General features: G+C 50.6%; 3 protein-coding genes across 3 annotated transcripts; 1 reads left to right on the forward strand and 2 right to left on the reverse strand.

Moving 5' to 3' along the window:
• Positions 1–7667: 7667 nt before the first annotated feature.
• stck (LIM zinc finger domain containing stck) lies at positions 7668–11283 on the forward strand. Its single transcript, XM_003742287.2, has 7 exons — positions 7668–8175; positions 9356–9527; positions 9609–9868; positions 9966–10194; positions 10310–10435; positions 10554–10645; positions 10787–11283. Exons 1-7 carry the CDS (start codon positions 7910–7912, stop codon positions 10911–10913), a joined length of 1272 nt encoding a protein of 423 aa, XP_003742335.1. The 5' UTR covers positions 7668–7909; the 3' UTR covers positions 10914–11283.
• Positions 11284–14081: 2798 nt separating this feature from the next.
• On the reverse strand, positions 14082–15742 carry tzn (hydroxyacylglutathione hydrolase tenzing norgay). The gene is made up of 4 exons (XM_003742289.1): positions 15534–15742; positions 15228–15417; positions 14830–15107; positions 14082–14575 (listed from the first exon to the last, which is right to left on the reverse strand). The coding sequence occupies exons 1-4, from the start codon at positions 15732–15734 to the stop codon at positions 14375–14377; spliced, it is 870 nt and encodes a 289-aa protein (XP_003742337.1). The 5' UTR covers positions 15735–15742; the 3' UTR covers positions 14082–14374.
• A 1251-nt stretch (positions 15743–16993) lies between these two features.
• On the reverse strand, positions 16994–24610 carry LOC100907564 (uncharacterized). Its single transcript, XM_003742292.2, has 7 exons — positions 24591–24610; positions 24306–24398; positions 20678–20906; positions 19994–20156; positions 19409–19656; positions 17784–17915; positions 16994–17702 (listed from the first exon to the last, which is right to left on the reverse strand). The coding sequence occupies exons 1-7, from the start codon at positions 24595–24597 to the stop codon at positions 17621–17623; spliced, it is 954 nt and encodes a 317-aa protein (XP_003742340.1). The 5' UTR covers positions 24598–24610; the 3' UTR covers positions 16994–17620.
• Between the last annotated feature and the right edge of the window lie 2317 nt (positions 24611–26927).

Consider the following 26927-nt stretch of genomic DNA (forward strand, 5'->3'; position numbering starts at 1 on the left):
TTATATTTTGTTACGTTCCTCTTGTTTTCTGTGAGTTGTTTGATTTCCTCCGTTGTATCGACTCCACCCTCAATCGAGTCCGGGTTCGACCGGGGAACCCGAGCTTCATTCACGATTTCGATAAGGCTGAAAGTCCAACTAACTAAGTAACGAAGTGACTGGGAGTGAGCTCAGAGAAATGACCTTCGAAGCCGTAGTAGCCGACAGATTCCCCTCGAGGCAGACTTTGAGAGCTCCTGAATTCGCCGCTTCAGAGGAAACCTCCAGGCGACATGTCACCACAGAGTAGGAGCGAGCTCCCAAGCGAGCCAAACAGGCAGGTGACGCGATTTTATGCTGGGCATAGAAAATATGAAAACGCGGAATGATCGCAGCGGGGCTTCTAGTATCACTGATGCCGAAGTTGCGCCAGGTTAAGTGATCTCTATACAGCGAAACCAAAAATGAAAGACTTCCAGATAACTTCTTCCGATCCATGAATCATTTTCGGATCTTGAACCTCAAAGCTCTCATCCGAAAAAATGAACAGATTGCTACGTGTGAAAGAGCGAGATTTTAGCGATTAGGGTCGACTGACTATTTAAACGAATGATATTCTGTGGAAAGGAGGCTCAACGGTTCGATAGAGGTGTGAACCCAGCTGTGTATATAACCTGTATATATAGGAACTCAGTGCGAAAATGACTATGGGAGTCTCGGATCGAGGAAATTTGAGCGGATCATTGAGATCGCGGGTGAAAGTGGTGGAAGTCGAGCTTCCTTTCGACATTGGAGCTGTCCAGCTCGATTCCGAGCAAGGGTAACTCCACGTCTCAAATCTGCTCGGTGGTCGAGCGTAACTTGTGATTGACATATCGCGAGCCTTTTGTGGCAGAACGAATGTGAGCATACAATAAACAATGTTGTTTTACAAGCATCAAGCATTCCATTCTGGTCTTGGAGCGGACTCAAAGAAGTGACATCCTCGCTCAAGTACTGGTTCCTCTGATTGGAATTCTGCGTGAGACTGGACGAGGAGTTCTCAGAACCGTAGCAAGAGTTTTTTTCTGATGAGGCTCCTTCCCCTGTACCAACCCGTGCTGGGAGGAATAGGAAACGTGAGTCTAGTCTCACCACCGTCACCAGCCGGGAGACACGAGGAGCCGGGGCTACGGCCTCTGATTTGACGCCCGCATACGCCCTGGAGATTCTCGAAAAGGATCTCTCACCGGTCCCATCTATAAGGATGGATATGAGAAAACGTTTCGAAAGGGTGAGAGTATGAGCCTCTCATCTCGACTCTCGAAGATCTTTTCAGCGCTCAAGTGCAGAGGTCTCCAAATTTCAAAGAATGACTCGCGTAGCACCACGCGCCGACCCCGTTCGTCTAGATCTCGCGATCGCCTCAAGCCCCCAAGCTCCTTCAGGAGCGAGTCGTCCAAATTCTCAGCCTGAATTTACGCGATCATCGATGATGAGGTTGTTGATGTCCAGGATGGATACATCTCGTCCATAGCCCATTCCGAGGCTATGAGTTCCGAAGCGAGGTTCCCGCGGTGATGAACGGGGCGGTCTGGGAATGCATCGATCAGATCCTGTAGTTCCGTATTCCCACGTGGGCCGGTGAGTGATTATCCAAGCCTCGGATAAGCCGTCAATTCGATCCGTGAGCTGAGACGGCCGGTCGAATCGGATGTGCAATATCGGTAAGTTTGTAATGCCCCTGAGAGTCTCTCGTCACCTCAAGCTCTGGGGGTATGACAGTCAATCAAGTTGACCGTATTCGGGGTCTGACCTCGCTATGGTCGAGCAATCGAGATCGAAAAAGTGTCTGGCGAGGGGTAAGTGAGAGCACCTCAGCCGAAAGTTGGTGCCATCCCGTCATTCAGGGCCCAGGTAATTGACATGCTCAGCTCACGCCCCCCACCTTCGGCTCCCAATCACTCTTTGTCGAATCCCATCCATGGGAGCGACGGCGCGAGGGACTCCAGTACCAGGTGTCCACTGACCCACTGAAAATCTCAGAAGCCTAGAGGAGCTCTGACGTCGCGCCCAACACAGCCTTCTGTTGAGTCGACCGCTCAAGTTTATTAATTATACATCTGTACATACAAACGAAGACGATTAAATGGTACGCTTCTCCCTCCAGGGAATCATATAGGCTGTAAAATATTCCACCGCGTAGTGTTGTTCGAATCGAAGATGTATTTGAGACATTCTGCTGACGTCACAGTTGACTCCGCTTGTTCCGATCGGGGTGTTTTCTAAGACGGGTTACACAGGATCTGAACCGTATTCTTTGTTTGATTAGGAGCCGACGATGATGTTGTTGATGGGGATATGGATCAGTTTCACGAAGAAGCCGATAAAGCCCATGATGGCGAAACCGATCGCCGTGGCTATTGCGATCTTCTTGAACTCCTTCCTGTCGGGTTTCGTGCAACGTTTCACCAAACGAATCGAATCCTTCACGAATTCTTTCCCCGGGCGGAGGTACACTTCAACTTGATCCATTGCTTGTGCGAGATGGACTCTGGGAGTTTCTAAACAAAGAACTTCGGTCGATGAAAGTCACCAGCAGAGTTGAACCACCAGTGAAGGGCTCTCCTTAACCGTTCGACTAAACAAAGCAGCAAAGATGTCGTCGTAGTGAATGCACCGGTGGCGCAGAGAGCTGACACGTTGGAACCTACCCTCTCCACCGATCAGCTGACTTTTTGAGAGCAAGTCAGCGACATCGCTACGCAAAACGCTTGGAAGGCTTCACTCGACAATGGGTCTCATGCATTGAACTCCTAGACCCGGGATCTACGAATTCTCCCCCAAGCATCTCATGAGAATTCGGACTACGTGGGGCGCGGGAAGTTTTGAATGTTTATCGATCTTCGCGCGAGAAAGCTCAGCTTCCTGGGTGTGAATCGGTGCTCGACGAGCTCATACGCGCTCCAGAGGTCTTGTGTCATCTGAGAGGTCGCAAACTCCAGGACGCACATTGGGGCTTGAGGGAGGGATGATGAAAATGCAAATCCGTAATCGAACTTGATGATGATGGTTATCTTTGCCTGTGACTGGATGGCGATTGTCGAATATGGGGGAGCGAGACTGTTCGTGTCTCGCGCCACCCGGCAGCAACTCGGTTTGACATACTCCGCCCTTCCCCCGCGAAGAAGCCGATCATTTGAGCCTGGATGATCCGGGCGAAGCGTCTCATCGCAGCCACTCGCTGGAAATCATCGAAGTCGTCGCTCCCCTCCCCGATCGACAGAACTACTGTGTAGTTTGCACTATCAAAAGTTCAAGGTCGTAGCGAGGTAAATGAGTCGGTAGCGAGGTGTCTCAAACACACGCGGAACATAACGAAAAGCTTTCCGGAAGTCCCAGACTCCAAGCAGTCGGAAATTCGGATCTTCGCGGTTGACGGATATACATATGAATACGTCATCTCTCCTCAAAACATTGCAGACAGCGGAGAGGAGACGTGGAGAAATAAAATGTGACTCCGAGGGTTTTCCGTGTTAGTTTTCTTCTGGGCAGGGGCCCCACAGAGCTCGGGGGTTAGAAGCTGTATAATTGGACTGAGTATCGACCCGGGACTCGCGGGACGGGTAAAAAAAGCATCCGTCCACTCCCCTCTCCCTTTGATGTTTTGAGGACAAATGTCGTAGACCGGCCGCTACTGCTACTCTCACCACGACAAGGATGGGGATGACCAAATTCGTCTGACTAAGTGAGAGATATTCTCATTTCTTATTTTTGTGAATTCGATCAGCGATCATCTCCGGAGTCTGTGAGTTTGCTGTGAACTTCGCTTCTTGTGTCCTGTTTCTCGCTCTGCGCCATGGATTCGGCGACCGCGCATAATCATCAACCTAAAGTCTGTTGGTCATACTAAAACTGCTGAAATGTCATGTGTGCTTAACGGCTTGTGTTTTTATTCTCCCAAGAGAGCTCCAAGAAAACAGCTTAATAGTATCAATCTGTCCAGCTTGCGCATATGCTAACGCGGGATTTCTCCGGTTTCGATTCGGAAGTCTCCGTCAACGGTGGGATGAATGATGATTCATAGGGGCAATGCTGAAACTTTTGGGAGTGAGTCAATTTGAGAATAACTTTCAAAGAGCAGAGAATACCTTTCCGATGAAGCTCGCAACCATTCGTCGTGATTCTTGTAATTCTTGAGCTTGAACCGAGTGGATGCGAAAGCTGGCATAGGGAATCTAAGCGCGCTATTCTGTCCAAACATGATGAGCGGGGCCAAGAGGCAATTTGTGAGCTGTATTAATTGAGGCAATCGGTCTGAAGCCGACATCAATCATCGATGATATTGCGATCGGAGGAAAAGGTTGTCCGACTGCGGGCTCGCTTATGGTGGTGGCGGCGGCGGTGGCGCGGTGCGACGGCCGCATCCCACTCATGGCAGACCGCCGCGTAGTACTGTGTGGGCATTGAAGCTGGCCAAAGCTGGCGGGAACAGAACTGTTCTTTTCTATGCTCATACCGCTGCCAGTCTCTCGCAGCCGTTGTTTGAGTCCGGAAAATTAGGCGCCGAGTGAACGTATAGGATTTTCGCGAGACGCACGAGTGCTGTCCAGTAGTGGGTGCGCGTGAAAACATTTGTAGAACGGGAATACACGGGATCAAACTCCATACATTGAGCGTGTGATCAAGCTGTCGAGCGCAGTCATCCAGATCGGTAAGCATGACACCTTTCAACAGACTGAATCGATGTTTCTGTTCGATCAGCCTCATCTTTGTTCTCTTCTGGAGTCCGGTGACTACAATCAATATCTTGAAACGCCACACGGACTCAGAGATCATTGGGACGGATCGATAGTGTCTCGCGGGATCCGTGCGCGTGTCATGCGTCATTCAGTATCTGGGAATCTTTGGTTCTCACAATGAGCTTCCCGAATCACTATTCAGATCTGTTCGGATTTGTGGCTGACGGCTTCTTCTTCTTCTTCTCCCTGTGCCCCCTGCTTCCTTGCGCGGCAGATAGGCTCCCTCGGAGAGACCGGAGATCTCTCCCCCGACGTCCGACCGGGGAGAGATTTCGGAGATGTATCCGTTCCATATCTGGAGACGACGACCGCTCTGGATTCCGGGAATGCTCCCCGAGTTATAGCGCGAGAAGTGTCATAACACGATCCCACTGTTTTCATTCTCATTGTGTTCGCACTCAATGCTCTCAACGGCCGCTGGACGGAGCCAAACTGAGTCGTCATGTTCGTTCTCTTACGCTCTGATCCTTGAGACAATCCCTGCTGCACAGGCGGGAGGATCTGTAGAATTTCCGAGGTAGCGAGCGCCGCTCGACGAACCCGAATATGTCTCAACCATCGCCAGTCAGACCGATTTGGGAGGTCGAGCACCTGCTCGAATATCATACCTGGTCCACGAAGCGACTTTGGTACGGCTCTATGATGCTAGCTCGATACCATGATCGAGCAGTTATTCCTTGTCTCCGTGCTCCTCTTCCTGTCTATCATATCGACGAGAATATCTGACCGCGTGGAAGAAATAAGTGATTTCGGAGAGCGGAGTGAGAATACAATTTTCTCCGCGCGACCTGTAGCTGGCCGAACATCAGTCATGAAGCGGATCGGTTGGAAGACATTTCACCCGTTGAGAGGGGAGCCTATGACAATAAACGTGGCTCGACCGAACAGCGGAAGTAGGTCCGAATCACTCCGCCCTCGAATGCTGTGGGCTTAGATAGCCTCGCTTTCGTCTCAATGCTTGTCTCGTTCGGCACCAACCTAGCAGGCAGTCTGTCTGTCGGTCTGCCTGCCTCCTTGACTGTGCGCCGCCTTATGTAAACTTAACACAGCGCGCAGCACATCGGGCCAAGCGAAACGGAAACCACTAGAGGTGTCTAAGCCACTGTCGCATAACGCAAACATGGGATTCTGAATGAGCTGCCGTATTCGGTTGTATACCCGTAAACGGTTGTACGCTACGCGTGGGTACGTCAGCTGTTCACAACGGCGGGTCGAAAGTCCTCGTGGTATCTAGATGCCGCCGTCGATGAGTGTCCAACGAGAGGTGACTCGCACCGACAATGGTAGTACATATCAGTGATCAATCCATTCGGTTGATGAGATCAGATTCGCTCAGGGAAAGAGCTCCATCAAGACGCACGAGCATAGCACCGGAATCTGACGAGCGTTACGACCGCAGATCTCACCAGAGACATAGATCATGTTTACACGGACGTTTGAGTATTTCGGAGTATTGACAAACGATTGCGAGAGTCAAGATCTACGACGGTGAACTCTGCAGATTTGATATCCGACTCACCGTCTGAATCCGCAATATCTACGTTTCCGAAATGGATTTCCTGTAGATTTCAAGAGACAGGAAGTCTCGGATCGGGGCTCTCGACTTTCTCTTGGAATAGACATGCTGTTTTCTTCTTCTTGGATAGTTCGGAAGAAATCGGAAAGTCAGCCGAAGGACCCGTGCTTGAATTTGTGCCGATGATATCGCTTTTTGAACCAGCTCGCATGCTCTGAGGGGGTGTTCGAACTCATTTGGATACGAGTCCCGATTTGTATACTCTTCGAATGATGAGCTTTGAGGGCGGCCTTTTTCCTGATTTACGTGCCATGGCTTGGAATTTCTTGCAATCGACCGCGGCCTCGATCGCTGCCGTCCCCCCCCCGGAAACACACCACGTCGGTCGGTGAGCGCGAGAGTTTCTATTGAGCGAGAGATCCTTTTACGAATTCATCCCGAATTTCCCCCAAGACGGACCACGAACTCGATCGTCGAAGGAGAAGCTCAGTCTGATCCCGAGAATTTCCAGCTACTTCGCTTCGCGTTCATCGAGTCTTCCATCCGGGTGACTGGAGCCGAGAGCTTTTCGTTCGCATAGAAAAACTGGCGTCCAATCGTGAAGGCCGATGGAATCCTCCCTCTATTATGATCTGTGTAAACCAATTGCATAGCTCGACGTCGAATTCTCGAAGACCACCTGCTCGCCTTCGACAAGCTCTGTAGGAACCGAGGATCTGGCGGAGAATCGGATGCCTAATCGTGAGCGTGAGAGTGAACAAAAGTAGATATGTAGCGTCGAGGCACCGCTCCGTCGCGTCGACACATTCGTGGATGTCACTCTCTTCAGTGTAAGCAATGCTGCAATTCTTGATAACCCCAAATATCAATGGGAATAGTCGAGAGAAATCCCGTCTGTTCTCAAGCTTAATGGAGGAGGCTGTAATAATTCCAGAGGATTCCGGGGCTCCCGATGCCCCCGAGCCGGAAGATTAGCGCGATTCCTGGAGGCAGCCGCTCCGAAACTGATAAGGAAGAAACATTATCGATACCGACGGGAGGGTTCATTTCATCAAGCAGCCGGAAATACCGATCTTCTTTTTTTATGAGCTCGGGAGCGGCATTGGCTCAAGTGAAATCATTGAGAAGGGGTAGCCTACGCGCGAGATACTCAGAGTACACCAGACATGATCGATCTAAGTTCATCTTTCGCTGACACGTTGGCTCGGATTCTCGGGTTCCGTGGTCGCATGGGGGCAAAGTCTCCTCTCTGACATGAGAAAAAGAGCTGTCATCAATACACAGAATAACGAAACCGTTTCCAAAATGGCGTCCAAGAAAAACCGCGGCGCCCTCTCACGTCACCATGTCGAACTACTGCCTATAAACAGTGGAAGCTGAATCTCGTTTCGAGTGTGGTGATGTTGGAAGAGCGTTCTACATAGATCATCCGCTCATTCTAGCGTGCAATTGGCAGGACAGCGGCTTCGTGGTAGAACTGTTCCATGGTGAACGCCTTCGAGGAAGTGAACTCACGATGCTATGATGATCAGGGAAACCGTGCTGTGTACAAGTTGACGTCTCTTGTTTTCTGAGCCCGGATAGAGCGCCGGACAGAGACTCCGCTGAGCCGAATAACTCTCGTGTCATCAGAATGGAATCTTCGCCGTTCCACAAACAGCACCAGGAGACGGCTCATCCTCTGTACGAAAACCTCGAGTCAGCACTGGCCAACCTGTCGATCGAGAGCGAATACGATGTGGCAGAGTATGGGGTTCTCGGACCGCCTGTGCCTCCTCGGAGAAATCAAATTCGAGCATCTACTCCGAACGGAAGTCTCAGCTCTGGATCTCTCCGCGAGAGTGGTTCCTCGGGGGGAGGGGGCATACCCGACATTCCAGTCCTGGCAACCCCGGTGAAGTACGTTCAAGGAAAATCCTAATTCATCAGACTGTGGCGTTTTCCGATGGCGCATTCTGTCCCCCAGTTATTTTACGAGTACCTACGAATATTGAGCGATGGACATCTCGATCGTATTATTGAGCAGGGGCTCGTAAACTTTAAACTCCCAAACTATTCCTTCGGTGTGACTCCATCCTTCTCGGCGATCGCAGACGGAAACTTTATCGGCTCGCGGTTCGACAAACTCGGGCTAAACTGACATAAGTCAGATCCTGATTGAATCAAGGATTCGGTCCTCGATGATGAGATTCTTGGCAACGTTGACTCGATGCTCCTGTCGATGCAGAAACAAGTATCTGAGCCTTGCATTCTCGAGCGACGGCGACGCCTCCGTTCAATCAGACGTAACCCTTCCTCCGTAGCAGTGAGATGAAGGGTGAACATTATCCTTGGGATTATCCTGGGTCGTCGCTTCTGTTCTCCTGCATACCACCTACGCCGAGGGGACTTTTCCTGAAATAAACAGTCCGGAATTTGCTTGCTCCCAGCGTGGAATGTAATTTGCGGAGCCAATCTCCTCGGAATAGTTAAGTGATCTCCGCACAGATATGTCAAGTGATACCGACATATGATCACTGGGCCAATAGAGACGCTCTTATCGAGAGCGATCCAGCGATGAGAGCTTCCAGATCACTCTAGTGTGAGGCGGTGTCTTGTTTAGACGGAATGCAGGCCCGCTGAGAACTATTTATTCAGTCGGCTCTTTTCGTGCTTTTCGCTATTCAGAGTCGACAGCTTCTTTCCCGTGATGCTGGTCACGGATTCGGAGAGGAGGGAGAGGGTTCTTCTACCCACTTCGCCTTGAACGTTGCGAGTCTGGATCCGGGGAAGAGCCTCCTAATCAGATTCATGGTTATGGCTTCAATCAGGCTCCATGGGGTAGTCTAGTGCTCAGCCTGGAGATCGAGACGAATGCTTCGCGCGTCAGAGTGATCGATTACAGAATGTACTCTCGACTGTGCCTATTAGCATTAGAGGCTTATGCATTACGATCCGGCTTCAGGCGTTTTTTGTTATGAAGATCCAGAGGTCGAGTCTCTTCTCGGTCTCAAGTCCCTTTCGATTCCGAGTCAGAGAGAAGATGAAATAGAAGACGCATCGACGAATGGTTGACTGAACGCTGCTTCTCTCTTTACAGTGATCCATCAAGCTCCATTGTGATGTCTCTGTCATCGATGATTTGTCATCGGTGCAATGAAGGCTTCGAGCCGCACGAAAAAATTGTCAAGTCGCATGGCGAAACCTGGCATCAGCAATGTTTCGTCTGTGCGCAATGTTTCAAACCTTTCCCCGATGGAATATTCTACGAGGTACTCGGAAATTCTAGGATATCCATTCTTACCTCTAAGTCAACAATTTCTCCTTCTTCATGCAACTTCCTCCCGTTCCAGTTCGAAGGCCGGAAATACTGTGAGCACGACTTCCACGTGTTGTACGCGCCGTCGTGCGGCAAATGTAATGAATTCATCATCGGGAGAGTAATTAAAGCCATGAATAAGAGCTGGCATCCTCATTGCTTCTGCTGTGAAATCTGCAACCAGTGCCTATCGGATAGTGGTTTCATCAAAAACGCCAATCGGGCTCTGTGTCACGACTGCAATGCCCGCGAGAAAGCGGCCGCCATCGGCAAGCACATCTGCTACAAGTGCCAGTGAGTAAAATACTCGAATCGGACACGGTCCCAGTCGAACGAATCCGATGCGCCTGATTGATCAGTGAGAGTGACACTCAACAACATCTGTTTGCAGCGGTATCATCGACGACAAGCCGTTGAAATGGCGGAATGAGCCGTTCCACGCTTATCATTTCAACTGTACCACATGTAGCGCCGAGTTGACGTCGGATGCACGTGAGCTGAAAGGCGATCTATACTGTCTGCGTTGCCACGATAAAATGGGAATCCCTATCTGTGGCGCCTGCCGGAGACCTATCGAAGAGCGAGTCGTTACTGCTCTGGGGAAGCATTTCCACGTTGAGGTTTGTAGGTTCAACCCAGTGCCGACGATCGGATAGGGACTCCGATATGAGCAGGGGAATAGTCAAGATCCAGATTGTTTTGCTAATCTCAGCGGATATCTCCTTTCTCCAACAGCATTTCGTCTGCGCCAAATGCGAGAAACCCTTCATGGGCCACAAGCATTTCGAGAAGAAAGGTCTCGCCTACTGTGAAACACACTATCATCAGCTGTTCGGAAACTTATGTTATACGTGCAACAAGGTAAACTTGCTGTGTTGGTTATGAGAGACTATCTTTCATCTATGAAAGACCGATCGAGCTTCTGGCGCTCGATGAGAGCGATCAGTTCGGCAGTAACTCTGTTCTTCTCTCGGCGCAGGTCATCGAGGGAGATGTATTCACTGCTCTGGAGAAAGCCTGGTGCGTCAATCATTTCGCGTGCTCCATTTGTAACGACAAAATGAATCAAAAGTAAGTAACGTTCGGGCTCTCGATCCGACAGTACCGTCTGGAAACAAGCCTCAGGCCGAATGGGCCTAATAGAACCAAGTCTCGCCTGGTAATTCTTGAATACGGTCTGAGACACTGCTCAACTTCGCATCTACTTTCCAGAACGAAGTTCTACGAACTCGATTTGAAACCGGTATGCAAGCGGTGCTACGAGAAGCTGCCTTCGGAGCTACGGAAACGGATACAGAAACTGCACAAGATCCCACCTAAAAAGCAACAAATGACATAAACATGTTTGAATGGCTTGTTGAAATCAAGATATTCCCCCTTCGTAATCGTTGCCGTTATTAATGCGAGAATGCAGCCTCGACGACAAAACTTTCACCTCGATTCGTAATGAGACGAGCGGACATCACCAATCGTTGTGAGACTCAGTCCTTTAACATAACTTTGCATATAGTATTCGGAGCGTAATCAGTCGAAACCGGCCGGGCGGCCCAGTTTCAAAACTCATCGTTTACATCATCTGTGACTGATTCGACTGGTCAGCGAAACCCGGAAGATTCGCGCGGGTTCGGAGCAAAAACATACCTAGCTTCGACTGCGAAGCGAACTCCTACCTGTACTCGCATGTGCAAATAAAACCCGGAATTTTAACATTATTCGGGGTTCATCTTCTCGTCGAATGCATCGACCCGATCGATCGTCAGTGCTTGCCAAGGTCTTTGCTCGGAATTTTCGGACCTCAGAGTCCCTTTCGAATAGAGGGGAGGATATCTATAGATGTCGATCAGTGCCCGTGTTGTTTGGAGGTCGAATCAGGACGCTCTTATTTGTGTAGGAGGAACACTGCCGGGCACGGACGGGATTCAAGATTCCTTTGAAGGAATCGAGCCACGATTTCGAAGCACCGAGCTTCTATGGTATTCCGTCGCGCCTGCGTTCGGGGGAAACGCGGGGGAGCGACCGTCGGAGAATGTACCAAAAACGTACCCACGTCCGCGAGGTCGATCCGAATCGTACAATCAGTCACAAAGCCAATGGTAGAACATATGTCTCGAGATAGACTCTTTCGTCTTCCCGACTTACGAAGCTTAGCCCTGGGCGCAGACATGCGCTCGAGAGGCAATCGGACAATTCTGCGCATCTTATAAGACTTCAGATATAGATCGAGATGAGCCATGGAAGTTCTTGCAACATCCCCTGGGGTATCGCGTAGAATCGAGCCTTGGTTATGCTGAATCATTGAGGTACGTTGGTACTTCCTCGGTACGTCTCGCGGCCACCTGCGGCCTCCCTTCCGGTGACGACTTCTGCTTCCGTCGGAAGCACTCCAGGCTTCTGCGAACCTTCGACACGGAGAGTCCCCCCATCGGCGTCCTTCTTGGGATAGAGATTGAAACTCAAGGCGGAATGCCGTGAGCGCCTCAAAACGCCTTTTTGAAGTCTCGAAACCATTTTGAATTTTTCTAAGTTTCGGAAGTTTCCCCTTTCTCGCCTCTTCGCCGATCAGAATATCAGGATTCTCCGTCGGGACAGCTGCCAGACGGTGATCCCGATGATTCAATCGCCAAGTTTTTCGAGGAACTTCATGGCTCAAGAATTAAGTCCCAGTTTCCGATGATGTTATACACTCGGCCCCGACTCCATCCGATTGAGAGGCGAAAAGTCCATTTCATTTCGTCGCCACAAGTCTTGATTTCCCCTTATGAAATTGCCGGATGGTGCTGCTCCCTGTTTCAGGTCGAGCTGTAAAGTTGGCCGATTCTCGGAGCGGTTGCCTGGGTTGCCGATCCTATTCGCTACACGCCTTGTTCCCGAGAAAGATTTCTGGATCCTACGTGGAAGCGCCTTGCACCCGAATGACGTATGGAAAAATGCCGGACGCTATGAATGAAGAGCCCCAATTCAATATTCTTCTCCGTGAATCATTCAGTCCCCCCCCCCAATCGCTTCCCGTGCCTTATTTAGCTTTTTCATCACTTTTTAGAGCCTTTCTGCGTACCTTTTCCCCAGCTTTTCAGAGCCTGAACTTTCGACCTCCGGAGTTTGAAGATTGCACGAATTCCGAGATTCTAAGGCCATGAGACTAAGGTCATCGATTTGAGGCCGGAGTGCCGATAGAGTTTCAAGGTAGCTCTATCGTGGTCAAGCGGAGGATTCCGCTGTAGATGGAGACGTTTCCGACTCGTTCGAGAATCAGAGGACTTCCCAGGAAGGGAACCTATATTCCGCTTCTGGACACCAGCTCAGACTCCGGCTCATTGATCATTGACGCTTATGGAGAACAGGAAACCGCAGACTATGCCAATGCTTCCCGAGAAGGCTCTTGCTGGTCACGGCGCTGCTTCGAGGCTCCATCCACCATGGTTAGGGGTGTAAACTTTTCGCGGAAAAAAATGGCCGGAATCGCGGACGGTCGCGGAAAAAAATACAGAAAATCGCGGAAATCGATCGAATCGCTTGCGAATTCGCGGAAATGTCGGAGGGGAGGTTCCTCAGAACACCGAGTCGGTTTCAACGCTCAGAAATGTCACGGTAGAGTGAGATTGAGACTGGGAGGCATTGCTACAACATGTCACCAGATATTCCTGCGGTCTAGTCGAGTCCGCATGTGCTGCCCGGGCTAAGATGCGGGCAAGGACCCACAAAGAGCTCATGCGCATATAATCTACTGGAACGTTGCAGCTACGGCAGAAGAGATGGCCACCCGACACATGGAAAACTCGTGGGTCGAACTGTTTTGCCCTGTTTTGAGGTGTCATTTTCTTCGGCAACCTAACCGAGCGCGGCACGTATTCCACCAGACGGAAGCATGTAGGCAGCTGGCTGTCGCTGTAAGCTTCCTTCGGAGAGGATATAATCATTTGCGAGCGAAGATTTCGAATGGCGCTTATCGGAAGCGAGACGGCATGCACATACCTATGTGTATAGCTTGGAGACCGCACCCTGGTCAAGGGAGATCACGGATTCGAGCTGATTCTGTTCCGCCAGAGCTCCCTGATCGAAGGGAAGTTATTGGAAAACCTTAGCGATGAGGCTGTCATTGACGAAACTCCATAAATCCACCTCTTTCCTTCGGAAAATAGAGGTCGCGGAAGTCGCGGAAAAATTTACGTTTATCGCGGAAATCAACCGAGACCGCTAAAAATCGCGGTTTCCGCGACTTCCGCGACCTCCGCGACTTTCTTACAGCCCTAACCATGGTCCATGGATCCCACCTGAAGGTCGATCTATCCACTCGGACCATCAACTAACAACCGAACTACGCTCTGGTGAACAACCTGCTCCGAAGCTGCGTTGCGTTCACGGCCAGCTGAGACCCAGGCGCCCACCGGGACGGTCACTTGATCCCAGGAGCTCCTCACCTCTGCTAAAGAGAAATCGCCAATCTAGCCTTCGGGAAGATGACGTCAGCTGATCAGCTGGGACATCCGTAAAGAGATCACGCCACGTTTCTTCCCGAGCGGGATTTTATTGCTCGGGAGACGCTTAGAAAAACCCTCCCCTCTCCGATCCGTCCTCTCAGATGTCACGAGCATCTCATCTTATTCAAAGCGAAGCCGGTCCGAAAAAATACCTGTTTTCTCTCCGACTAAGACGCCATTGCTGTCTGGTCTGGAATGCCCAATCGAATAAGTGAGTGCGAGCTACATCATGGTCCTCTCGAACTACTGCAAGCTTCTTCCGGTCGAGCTCATAGATTTTCCTCGCCGGAACTACGAATCGATCCGTTTACCGCTGTCGCTTTCAAGATGTTCTGAAATTGTCCTTTTCACATCGTAGGGAATCCATTGTTGAGACGGCGTCGGTTTGAGAGGCATGCTTCTGGACAGCGGGAATTCTCGTGCGCATAAAAGGATTGTAGGTCTTCTCTTCGGCAATCGTCGATGGAATCGTCGGCTGATGCGCGGAACGGCGTGCAATGGCCCACTCGAGTTTTCGCTGCGTCTGTGGAATAATTTTCGAATCTATCAATCCTTAAATTGGTTCTGATGTGGAATTCGCATCCTTTGGGGATGGCCGTGCATTACGAGTTCAGTGGCTTGGATTCCCGATACTGCCGGCGAGCGGGAACAAAATCCCAGAGGCGGGTAATTCTAGAGGCGCAAAATGAGGGCGGGAGCTAAGGATTTTCGAATCCTCTCTCTCGAGTGCGAGGGATCCCCGTGCGGATATTGCTCGCCGCAGGAGGCCGTACTAACGTTTTGATTGTCTGATTCCACTTGCTGAGCGAACTTCAAGTTGTTGACTGTGTACTCATGCCCGCAGTAGACAAGAGTGTCATCCGGCAGCTGACCGAGCTTATCCATAGCCTCTTGCATATGCGCAGCTGTTCCTTCGAAAAACTTCCCGCATCCAGCCAGGAAGAGTGTGTCCCCTGTGAAAACCACGGGCGGCTTGTCCTCCTTTCCGGGAATGTAGAAGCACACGTGCCCTGTCGTGTGGCAGGGGGTGAATCTCGTGCTCGCGGTCAAGGCACCTGCGATAAAAAATTGATGCTCGTTGGTTCCCTTCAGAATGTGCGCGTCCCCTCATACAATCGTACCTAATTATTCCTCGGTCTGTGATTACTCTTCCCACGACTCGTTCATGTACTCGCCTATTTTTATCTCAACCTCATCTCGATTGACGAGATCGGTGAGCTGCTTGATTCGGTGATCACCTCCGTACACTTTCAGGCCCGGTTTCAGATGAAGCAGTTTCTCGTTCCCCCCCGCGTGATCCCAATGGTGATGAGTTGTCAAAACTGTCGTGAGGTTCACACCCTGTTTCTCGACCGTTTCGAGTACCTTGAAGTAGTAATGAGTAGGTGAGTGGGTCTCAGGAGGACCACCACGCGACATGAAACTGGAAACACGGAGATTTTCATTGAGGGTTTTCGTTTTGGGTGTTCGGCAGGGTTCACCTTTTCCGGATTGACGGGATCAACAATCGCAGCTTCTTTGGTTTCGGGACAAGTTATGAGATACATGTAATTATCGTCCAAAGCTCCAATGATCGTCACATCAGCCATCGTTCTCGCGGGCGGGATACCTAGAGTTGACTTAGTGATCAGACAGCGGAAAATCCTTGACGGCTGAAGTTTGCCGGCTGTTCTCGAAAACATGGCTCTTTTCTCTCGGAAGGCTTCCTTGCTTAAATCATGGAACTAAACCTAATCATGCGCTCTAAGCGTTCTATTGAGCGTTTGTCGACATGTTATCATGTCTGAAGCTTTCATCCATTCCTGATTCCCTACGAAAGGTTCAGCGGCTTCCAACGACGAATGCGGAAGCGCACCTCCGCGCTGAGATTTCGTAAGTGAAAAAAATATATGCGCTTGCCGACAACGACGATTCGATTCTCTAGCAGACGACCATCCCTTCTCTCCCTCGACGGTGCTCTCGCGAGCGCGGAGGGGCGGGTTCTCGCACTTCTCTTCTCGTTGGGAATCATGATATCTTCCTCTTCCCCGCCTCCTTTGCGCAATAATTTTCCATATGTGGTCGAGTGGAGGGTCTCAAACTCCTTTTGAAAATCGGGCTCATCCAATGCTGACATTATCCAGCTCAACTCATGGGAGCGGTTCGGACGAGGGACTCGCATGCCATTGATTTGAGTCTATCATGCCTGTCGACAACTGTCTCATCGCGCACAGACAGTACTCAAGATCCCTGGGGGTGGAGTCCGAATACAAATCAAGTTGCGCGACACGTCCGTGGCAGAACGAGCCGTAACAACGTGTTGAGAGGCTCAAACTCGGAATGCTGGGAAAACCTCACCGAAATGCCAGAGTGCCGCGGATTGCCTGTATACTATGATGCTTAGAGAGGGAAATCCAGTGAAGGAAGTCGGAGAATCCGGGGGTTCTCTTTAGAGTCTAGCGGTTCCACAGCGATCCCCGGAACTCTGGAAGGTGAGTCGCGGAGTTGAGGTCGGGTTGTAAGCTAAAATCTTGTACGGGTGAAGAAGCGTCCTGACTTCTCTGAAGACCTCGATCATTCTCATTCACTCCGAAGCCTCTGGGGGAAGAATGCCGCGCGGTGCTGTATGAGGAGTCATTATCGGTCAGAAAGTCGGAATCGCGAAGATCCCATCTGCTTTGGGATGACCGAAATCGTGACAACCTGCGTGGTGATCTGCTCCTGGGCGGATTCACTGCAGAAGTATCAATGAATTACTCCGGGGGTGGGCCCGCGGAGGAGAGCCTATTTCTACGAATGCCTTCTGGTCGTCGTGCCCTCCTCGATATTAGCCTGCGCACATCGCGGAATTTAACATAGGATTCGACTCCCGGTTCTCTGACTGGACTCCCGATTTCTGAGGAGAGAGAATTGAGAGAGTAATGTGTGAGAGAGTAATTGATCAATGATGAAGATCGGTATTAATCATGCTTTATTCCATGTTTCGTACTCTATGAGATTCGAAAGATGAATATCTCCGTCCTTCGTGGATTACCGCTGTTCTCCGTACATCGACATGCATATGTATATGTATGTATGGCTTCGCCTCCGAGCGACGCTATATCGATGTCGGAATGATCTCGAAAGCTGATCCGATGTACAAGGTGAATCGACTGCGTTTGTTGCCTCTCGGAGATTATCTCGGGTGGCGGGGTGTCGAGCCGTCGTCCGAATCGGTGGCTTTTCGTTGCGGGTGGCCGCAGGAGAGCTGGATGCGTTGAGTATGAATATTCGTCGGATTGATGCGGGAAGCTTGCGGATCCCGAGCCTGATATTGCGTCTCATCTGGATGTTTCAATGATTACCTATGCCGCAACGATCTCGAGTTGCTTGACGAGCCGGAAACCGAACTAGCGTGTCATGAACAGCGATTTTTTATTCAGGTTATACGGTGCTCCCCTCGGATATCAGATTGCTTATCTTCTAGAGTAAGGTACGATGTAAATACGGTTAGATGTGTATCAGCAGCCGACATAGGCTTCAGCAGGGGGAAGGGGTGCCGACTGTCACGGACGATTGATTCCATTGTTTTACCGTCCGCTACTCAGCATCACTTGGTGTACGAGCTCCTCCAAAGACCGGTTGCCGCTATGGATACCGGTCTCTGGCGGGTAGATGTCGAAGTGGTGCTCCTGAAATGTCGCAAAACAGCGATAGATGTCAGATTCCGTATGCAGGATTCGGTAGATCTTGCTCGTAGTCCTGGTACGGACCTTCGGATCACGTGGCGGGAAGAATGATCTTCGTCTTTCGTGAAAGTCCCGTTCCTCCTCAGAGTGGAACTTGATTTCGCAGGTGAGCTCGCCTCGAGCTTCTTACGACCCTCGTTTGCGATTTGCGTCAGTCTGGAATCGAATAAGTACATGTATCCTATGGAAGGCAAACTCAATGTTTATCACTTGATCTCGGGCATGCGTTCCTCGACTTTTCGCAGAAATAATGAGTACTCCTAGGACTTCGCATGCGTCGAACGAGGAGGATCTACCTACGATTTGCCCAAATCCCGCCAGGGCGCCACAAGACAAGCTTTATCTCGTGAATGATTTGTCTACGGTCGTAAATCTTCCCAGGGCGTTGGAGCGCCAAGCTCAACTCGAAACTTCGAGCATTCGTCTCGGATGAATTCCGACATGATCGTCTCGGACACTTTTCTTGGTGAGCTAACAGAAGAATAGTGCTATAGCTGTTTCTCTTCGCTCATCTCGGATCTTCTCCACTGTAATGACTGACATACTATTCCAGTCACGCTCGTGATGTTTGACGCCACCTATGCAGCTAAATGTTTCGAGTGCTCGTGGGCCGACCAAGACGTACGGTATCTTACTGAAAATCTCTTATCTGACACTCTACGAGTTACGACGCCCCCACTGATCACTAAGTTTGTTCCTCTCGCCGTAAAATCAGATGACGACGGAAGTTCTAGACGAGCTTCGCAGTGACAAGAAGGATTGGGAGCGAATGACGACGATCCGCTGGATGCCATTCAATGAGCCTTACTTCGGCAGAGAGGTGCTCACGGCCCGCAAGATTTTTCGAATTACATAGATTCCCCGTAGCGAAGTACCATGGATCTGCGAAAAATCTACCCGAATCGGATGGAATCAGAAGTGAGATCACGTCTTGCAGAAAACGGCAACATACCCATCCACCAACGACTTGAGTGAGCTCTGCAATACATGTGACACGCTCGTGTCTAGAAATTGCGTTCGATGGCATTATTTCACCGATCCTTCGAATCCCAAAGGTATGAGTATTCAGAGTATTGGAGGAGTACCCGATACGCGGAGGAAATGTGCGAGGTCTCAATCTCTCGAGTTCTCATGCGAAGTCTAATCTCAGAGAAGACCGTCAACGTCACGTGGGGATGCGTGCGCTCCAACCAGCTGGGCTGCTGGCGTGAATCAGTGAATGATCTGATAACGAAAGAGGTTTGCATTTGCAACAAGGATTGGTGCAATTCAACGCTCGGGAACACTCCGTGCATCGCCATGCTCCTCACGATGACAGCGATCGTGGCAATCTCACAGAATCATTCAACCTCATGAGCGACTGCCTTGGCAGGGTTCCTTGAGATCTGAGGTGCTTGAATAAATTCAGCGTCACTCAGCCATTCGTACGAAAGACTATCGAAGAACCTCAGGATACTCATAGGTAGGGCTCGGATTCCGACGCGGCTTTTTAATCGGAAATTCGCGGCATTTGCTGGCTCCCGTAGACTTTCTATGGGGAAACGCCCCGCAATGTAATGAAAAATCGCGGTCACGGTCACGGACCGCGACGGAAGTCGAGCCCTACTCATAGGATATGCGGAGTACGACCTGTGTAGGCGATCACTGACCTGTTCAGCGCGGTGAGACTCCTCCGCGCGAGGCGAGGACTCAGTGTGACAGGTTGTAAATTCTGGCGCATGATGCTCGAGGTGTATGATTTCGACGCATAGCCATTGTATTCTGGATAAGCTGTGGACGTTTCTCTGAAGTACGAGCTGTACGAAGGAGAGGAGCTCCTGCGAGAGAGCTCGGTATCCGACGTAGCAGGCTTCAAAGAGCTGCGAGCTTGCGAGCCCGACTTGCTCTTCTTAGTGGACTGTAAATTCGAGATTTGTTCCCATTATGCTAAGTGTGATTTGAAGACGGGAGACTCTTCCCAATCAAGTACGTGCGGGCATCCTTCTGGTATTTTTTCCGAGGACATCATCATGTACTCATTATCTGTCGCTCAGGCAATGGATCGAGAATGGTAGATGTCACGGCCTGACCTCGAGCGACTCGCACCCGTACCAATGACGGAGCGAGACGACGCTCGAAAACAGATTCTCAATTTCCGTCCGCCCACGCACACATTCCGAGTCCAAGGAATCGGGCTAAGTGGATCGACGCGTCGCAGTAGATGATTCGCGTACGACTCGATAATCGACACCTACCGATCTCTGTATGTTCGAAGTCGATTGCGAATACATTTGTCCGCTGCGAAGGTGGACGGGTGGCTTCTGTTTGGCGGCACTACTCGCTGTGGCACAGGTAACTAGAGCTCGCCGCGCGTCTGTCGCGTAGAGATCTTCAATCGGCGATCGGGATTTGGGTCGGCTGAAATCACGCCAGAAACTCGTAGAGATGGGCATGCTGATAACTTGTACGGAGCTGTTCTCTCCGAGACGATTGATTGCCACCAGTTGACACACCGACGAAAAGACGATTAGAAGAAGAACACGCCGCTCTTTTCACAGAATTATACTCTTCGCTTGCAAACGGGCAAGGGTGCGCTCTTTCCCGCCTGATCGACATGTACTCAAGTCTCTCAATCCTAGCACCGACCACTGGAGCGACGTTTGCATTGAATACATTGTATGTGCATAATTCCGTGAAGAAACAAGCGCGGAATCCTGACGAAACAATGCGATAACCGATTCACCCACACTTCGGTCGGCGAGCGCTACCGCGATTCGAGATGTGACGGAACGTTCGTCGGGGATCATAATCTAGTTGATCACGATTGCAACACGACCAACTTCGGGGGGTTGATTGTTTCGGATCCGAGCTCCATGTGAACACCGGACGGGAGCGGTGGAACTTTGTCGTCGGAATTTTCTCTTGAGATTGGAGCTCACCCATTGCTGTAGGAAGCGGTTGCCGCGTTCAATGTGTTCGTCTTATTGGTGAAGACTGTCGGTTGCGCTCGAACTAAGGGTGGAACTTCGAGCATCTTTTTCCGGGCAGAATATGTGCTTTGAAGGTACCGAGGAACTGAGTTCGTGTCGGGCATTGCTCTCCTCAACGGCGGGATATAGTCCGGCGTCGGCAGCGCGCGTCGGTGGAGTTCATCTGTGAAAGAATCGCCTTGGGAGGCGTTAATCGGTTGGATTCGGCGTGGCTTCCGAGCACAGATCGAAATCTCGGAGCGTTTATGAAAACCTCAAGCAGTTAGATTCCGTCGTCTCGGACAGCTGACGGGCTCCGGGGTCCCGAGGAGCCGAGCCAGACATCTCGAGTTAGCCCACACGCGAGTTTTCTTCTCTTAAAGTACGTACGCTACTTCGAGCTCGCAACCCTAGGCTCCGAAGGGATCCAGGCGATATATTCGAAATCCGCGTTGATCGGGACAGAGAGGGAAAATACCGATATCGACCTGGGCTGATTCCGATTTATCTAAACTTTCCGACTGATTACGAAGCCTTCGGGAGGGGCACCTGGCTCTTCTCCTTTCCGCGAAATCCGGGGCCGCTCTCAAGCATGGGATATCGACCCGACGATCGAAATGATCGGGACCCATGTGATCGTAACGATGCCCTTTGTCTCTGCTGGAATAATTATTCGCTCTGCTATAAAACTCTGAAGTAGCGCGGATGAGCTAGAGTCGTATACGAAGCGATTGGCGAAGAAGAACGAGTCACGAGTTCGCTCGATTTGGCATCGCCACTGGGATTCCGATGGCACTGAAATGAGATTCAGTTCTGTGCTGTTTCGCTTTCGAAAATTTCAGATCCATTAATTCTCTGCTGGAGACGAAAGAATCCTCCTCATGAAGAGTTCCAAGGAGCGAATGCTCGTCTCTGCTTGCTCACGCAAAGGCTTGCGCGAAGATTGGCGCGGATGCCGCCGCTGTCACCGACATCGTGGACGTCGCGCAGAGGGAAGTTGTTCCGAGCTCGGCCACCGCATCGGCTCCGCGAAGTACACACTTTGCTTGTTTGTTCTTCGGGCAGCTCTCAAAATCGAGTTGAGTCTTTCTCGTCGCGAGACGAACAAACTGTTGCGTGGCATTAAGTATGTAGATACATGCCAATTATATTCTCGTCGCTGTTGCTTGCCGAGGTGGGCGGGAACGGCCGCCGAAGAGCGCGGCGGTGCTCTCGCACCCATCGGTCCGCGGGCATTCGGGGAGCACTGATACCGTAAACGAGGGATTGTACAATTTTGTAGGATCTTCCTTCCCTCGTTCGTCTTGAAAATTGGTGACTGCTTCGATCGATACTGAATTTCTTCATCCAAATGAATCGTATTCGGAGCGTCATGGATCGATTTGCGTCTCGGAGGAGGGAGCATCCTTTCGCTGACAGAGGAAGGTCTGTGGCTTGTATGCATGTATATCGGAGAAACACTTTCTCCGGTGGAAGAGCTGGACATCCTGAGCTCAAAGGGCAGCCAGGGGATCTCTCAAGTGTCTCCCATTCACGCTTTTGTGGACAGAGATCTGCAGGAGGTACAAGGATGATCGTTTTCTGTTTGAAGAACGGATCGGCTCCGCCGCACGAATCTGGTTCAGATGAGTTTCAACGTAACCCAAATCGCCCGTTCCCAATTCTAGGGGCAATGACAATTTTTCTGTCACGCTTTGAACCAAGGCCAGTCGTGGCTTTGAATCGGAGGACTCAAGGCCTGAGACGGTCACGAGCAAGCAAGTCAGAATCTGAGAAAGCCGGGCGGGTTGGCAGAGAAGCGAGCTGATGCCGGGCGGCGACCACTTAAGTTTGGTGCAAATTGAAATCTTCCGATGGACTGCCGGCTGGCGAGAAGAGGCAAAAAAACAAAGCGATTCTACTGCGCCAACACCGGTCAATGTGGGCGACCCAGAAAGCCCCGGAACGGCGTCTGGCTCTCACTTGCCGATCGACCACGACGGTTTCCATTGACCCTCTGTCGCTCCTTATGCAACTTTCTCCTGTTTCTGGGACCAGCAACTTCCTCATCGAACAGGTTCCGTGGGGATACGGCTGTCGATTGCAGGAATCGTGCCCTGCTGACAGGAATCCGCGCGTTCGGAACCGCAGTTATAGAAACAACGTTGCAGAAACGTAAAAAACGGGCGCTCGAGAGCCTCCGACCTTAAGTGGTTTTTACAGCGATGATGGATTGCTGTGGAAATACTTCGGCCACTCCCTTCTTTACACTGATGAGCATAATTGGAACTATCGAAGCTTGTGCGCTTCGGCCAGTTCAGCGTGAGCTTCGTGACTGCCCAGACACCTGCTGAAACACTGAAGCACTGAACTCTGGAATCGTCGTTCGGAATCGGGAACGTTGCAGTTTCCCCACGAACACCTGCTCCGGAAAGCATCGTCTTGCTCGTAGCACTCGTACGGGACACCGCGCTTCGTCGCTAATCGACAAGTCGGATGTGCTGATTAAAATTTCGTCTCAGAAAAGCACGCGACCGTGCGCGATATGAACCGCCTCGCTTTTTCTGGTTTTCTGCCGCTATGACAACATTATGTTCTAATGCTTTCACGCTTCCAAATTTGGACTCCGGCGCGTTATCGTCCTCGGAATCGGATGATTGGGTACAGCAAGACGCTTCCGAACGCGACCTTGATAACATTTACTCCGAATTTTTCGGATGCTACAAATCGAATCCCGAGGGTCTCAATTCCGTCTCATGGACTCTAAAAGGACTCTGCGGGTTTTCCAAAAGGGTCCCACCCGCGAGCATGGTTCCCGTGCGAAGAGACAAGAGCCTCGTTCGCAGACATTCCTTTGGGAGGCTGCATGCAAATGGGAAGGGATATTCGAGCCATGAATCACGAGTTTACCGGCATGACTCGGACATTTTGACGCGGGAGACTCATTGCCGCGTACGGATAGACGTCCGAGCCGTTTGAGTATCGTCGCAATGTGTCTATCTGCATCCTCCCGAAATATTCGTCTTGAGACAATCGGAGCTCGCCTTGAGCTTGGCGAAAGATATCATACTTCGAATTCCGTGATGGGTACTGAGAGCTTGAGGGGCTTTATGATAATGTTCGAAGCTATTAGTTCGGCAAGAAGCTCCTTTCACACTCGTAGAATGAAGCCAAAAGCTGTCTGTGAGCAAGCGATCAGCGTAAGAAGCTTCGAGGTGAAAGACAATCAACTCGTGAGCTCCTTTTCAATCAAATGCTCCAGAGCAAGACATCCTCGATCGTCCCTAGCTCCCGCTCCGAGGTATCACATCGTTGAGCTTTCGTCATTGCGTCTGGCAGCGTGACGCCCGTCCAGAAAGTCTGAACTTCTATTTTGAACGTGATTATGGATGACGGAAAGGGGAATCAGAAACTGCGATTATCTCTGAATCTGGAGCGGACACTTTGACCCTCGAATTCCCGAACTATGGTGGCCAGAAACTCCACAGCTCATAGGACAGCCCGCATTATGTGAGAGGCTCGGCGCATTCGTCACTGACACACTCAGATTGACGGAAGGTTAGAATCTCAGACTCACGTTGCCTTTGCTCTTCCTGCCGCTTCTTCTCGACGAACTTACTCCACAGTCTCTCGAAGTTGGTCTGCATGTTGTTGAAGTCGCGATCCGGCTCCCGTTCCCGGATAGTATTGATGGCACGTCGCTGGATACGGACTGCAATGGAGACACTGAGCTAGGGGAAGGCCGTTTCACTTTTCAACTACTTCGAAGCAAGGCTGGACGACAGGAACCGCAAGAACGCTTTCCTTGTGATAATTATTCACGGGAATACTGCCGCGTTGCCAACTGGGTCGGAGTGCAAACGTGGGGAATCTACCTAAATTGTACTGTACTTAAGAAATGTACCCGACATGATCGCTACAGCCCGAGTGAACGACGGTGAGATCCCTCGACGAAGGCAAGGGTCTTCATCGTGCCGAAGAATTTCATGCCCTTTCCACTTGTCACGAGCTCTCCAAGCGAGCCCAGGCTCAGATTGGAAGACCTACCCGGAGTATCGAAGCTGTTCAAGAAGGTGTTGAAAAGTAATACAAAAACTCACGGCAGACCGGCGCGGCGGTTAGTTAAGGCAAGCCACCTATGGTCAGGCCCGAGTGGTGGAGCTATCAAATTAGTTTGAGGCAAAGCGGGCTGAGTCCGATCCATCGGAGAGAGCCGTCGATTGACGAATCGTCTCATTGGGCTCACTCGAAAGAGGCGAGGTAGAGACTGTTTTGGAATATCCAGCCTTGGCGAATTCTCACAAGGGAGGCGGGATAGGGACTCAGAGGGGAGACTTTCCTATGTAGAGTTCAGGTTCCTCTGGACGAACGTCGGCAATTTTTCGTTATGCAGATTTCTTACTCACCGATCATACCAGCCCTTGGTCAATCGACAAACAATCCGCGGTACGTCACAAACCAACACGAATTAATAGACGTCCGCCTTTTCTGTATTTTCTTTTTCCGCCTGAGCGAAACGAGCCACAGGCACACTTTGCGGGGGTGGATTGAGTTGCTGTTGTTGTCAAGGGCGCTCTCCCGTAACATCACAAAGACAGAAGATCATAACAGGCGTCGCTTCGAACTGATCCGAGAAGATGGCATTTTTTTCCTCTCTGATCTGGAAATGACTGTCCCCCGGCGGGCTCTCCGGGCGTCTACGAACCCGGAGAATCGGCATCGAGTCTCACGAAGCGTCACCGATGAAGTACCAGATCGAAGGACTAGGGCCGTTTGATATCGTCGGCTAGATGTAGGACCATCAGAGAAAGTGAGATGGCTGTACGTTCCCGTCCGTGACCAAGGAATCGGTTGAGGTTGTTCCGGATAGTGCGACTCGCCGACAAATCAATTCAGCGCCAAGATGGGGCAAATGCAATGATGCAGAAACGATCAAGTTCAGATCTACGTCGATCGGGAACTAACTCGGACGAGTCCCCAGTACCCCTGATTCGGCTCATTAGCGTTAGTTCCTGCGTGTCCCGTCACGAGAGGTTCTGCAGAGGTGCGATTTCTGTAAGAGGTCAATCTTCATCGTAATGATGCGAGCCAACATCTTAAGAAGTACGGAAAAATCTGTGGGCGTCCTCCCGATGTCGACCACCTTTCGTTTGCTGGGAAACGTGCGCAGAAATTCGGGACGAGTAGCTGCGGCTGCCTGAAAAGAAGGTGGGAGTCGACTGATGTGCAAACGTTTTCCGCTTCTTAGTCAGTGTATCTTGAATCCATCATGGATCGGGAAAAGTCAGTTCTGAATCACTATTCTGTAGGTGTGACTCTTGTCAGTGAATAGAGTCGGAATGGTGCATCATGATCGTCGATGGTATCGTATACCACACACGATCAATTCTCCTCCGGAGCTATTCATGTCGCATTCATGGTGCTACCGATTTTCTGTGGACAAAGCTGGCCATTCGGAGCGGAGAGGACGTCTTACATCACTCAGGTGACGAAGAACATTCGCCCAGTTCGCATGAAAAGTATTCCAGAAAGTTGCGAACATCAACTTCCAATTCAGACGACTTTCCGAAGCGAAACTAACCTTGATCTATGTCTCCATGAAGAAAGGAAAACGCTGAGGGAAATGAAAGTAATGACGAGTTCCCCTCATTTTTCTGACCGAGTCATGGCGTTCTCAGGTGATCGTAAGTGGTAAGTGATAGTTACGGTCATAGATTTGGTGACTGCGTCAGTCGCTCGAGAGCTTATCATTTTTTTTTACTTTCCATAATTTGTTATGGAATGGTGACTCCCCGACACCCGGGACAATAACAGAAAATCTTACGCGAACCCAGAGAAACATTGTTATGTTCACCGAGGTCTTAGGGTGTCTGGAAGAAAAACAACACCTTTTTGGGGGCAGACAGGTAAATGCGACCACGGTTCCGTTTGCTTGAGTGACTTGGGAATTAAGTGTTTTGAACGTCTAACAAGCTCTCAGCTCAAACATGTAATATTCAGTGGGTAAATTCGACGAAAAGGTGACTCGCCACTGCAGAAGATTTTGCTTCATGTTGTCGTCATCAAGTGTCGTGAATCGTGAATGATCTCAGTGAAGCTCTGATGGGTGGCCAGGGGATTCCGAAGCTGACCTATGAATTTTCCTCGCTTGATTCTCTCCCAGTCGCCGACGGCACTCCAATGATGCTCAGATTCGAGAACATTCAGTACACGAACGAATTTAGAAGAAATTGATAAGCTG

The sequence above is a fragment of the Galendromus occidentalis genome, unplaced genomic scaffold (assembly GCF_000255335.2).
Source record: "Galendromus occidentalis unplaced genomic scaffold, Mocc_1.1 scf7180000077366, whole genome shotgun sequence".
NCBI classification, from domain to species: Eukaryota; Metazoa; Arthropoda; class Arachnida; order Mesostigmata; family Phytoseiidae; genus Galendromus; species Galendromus occidentalis.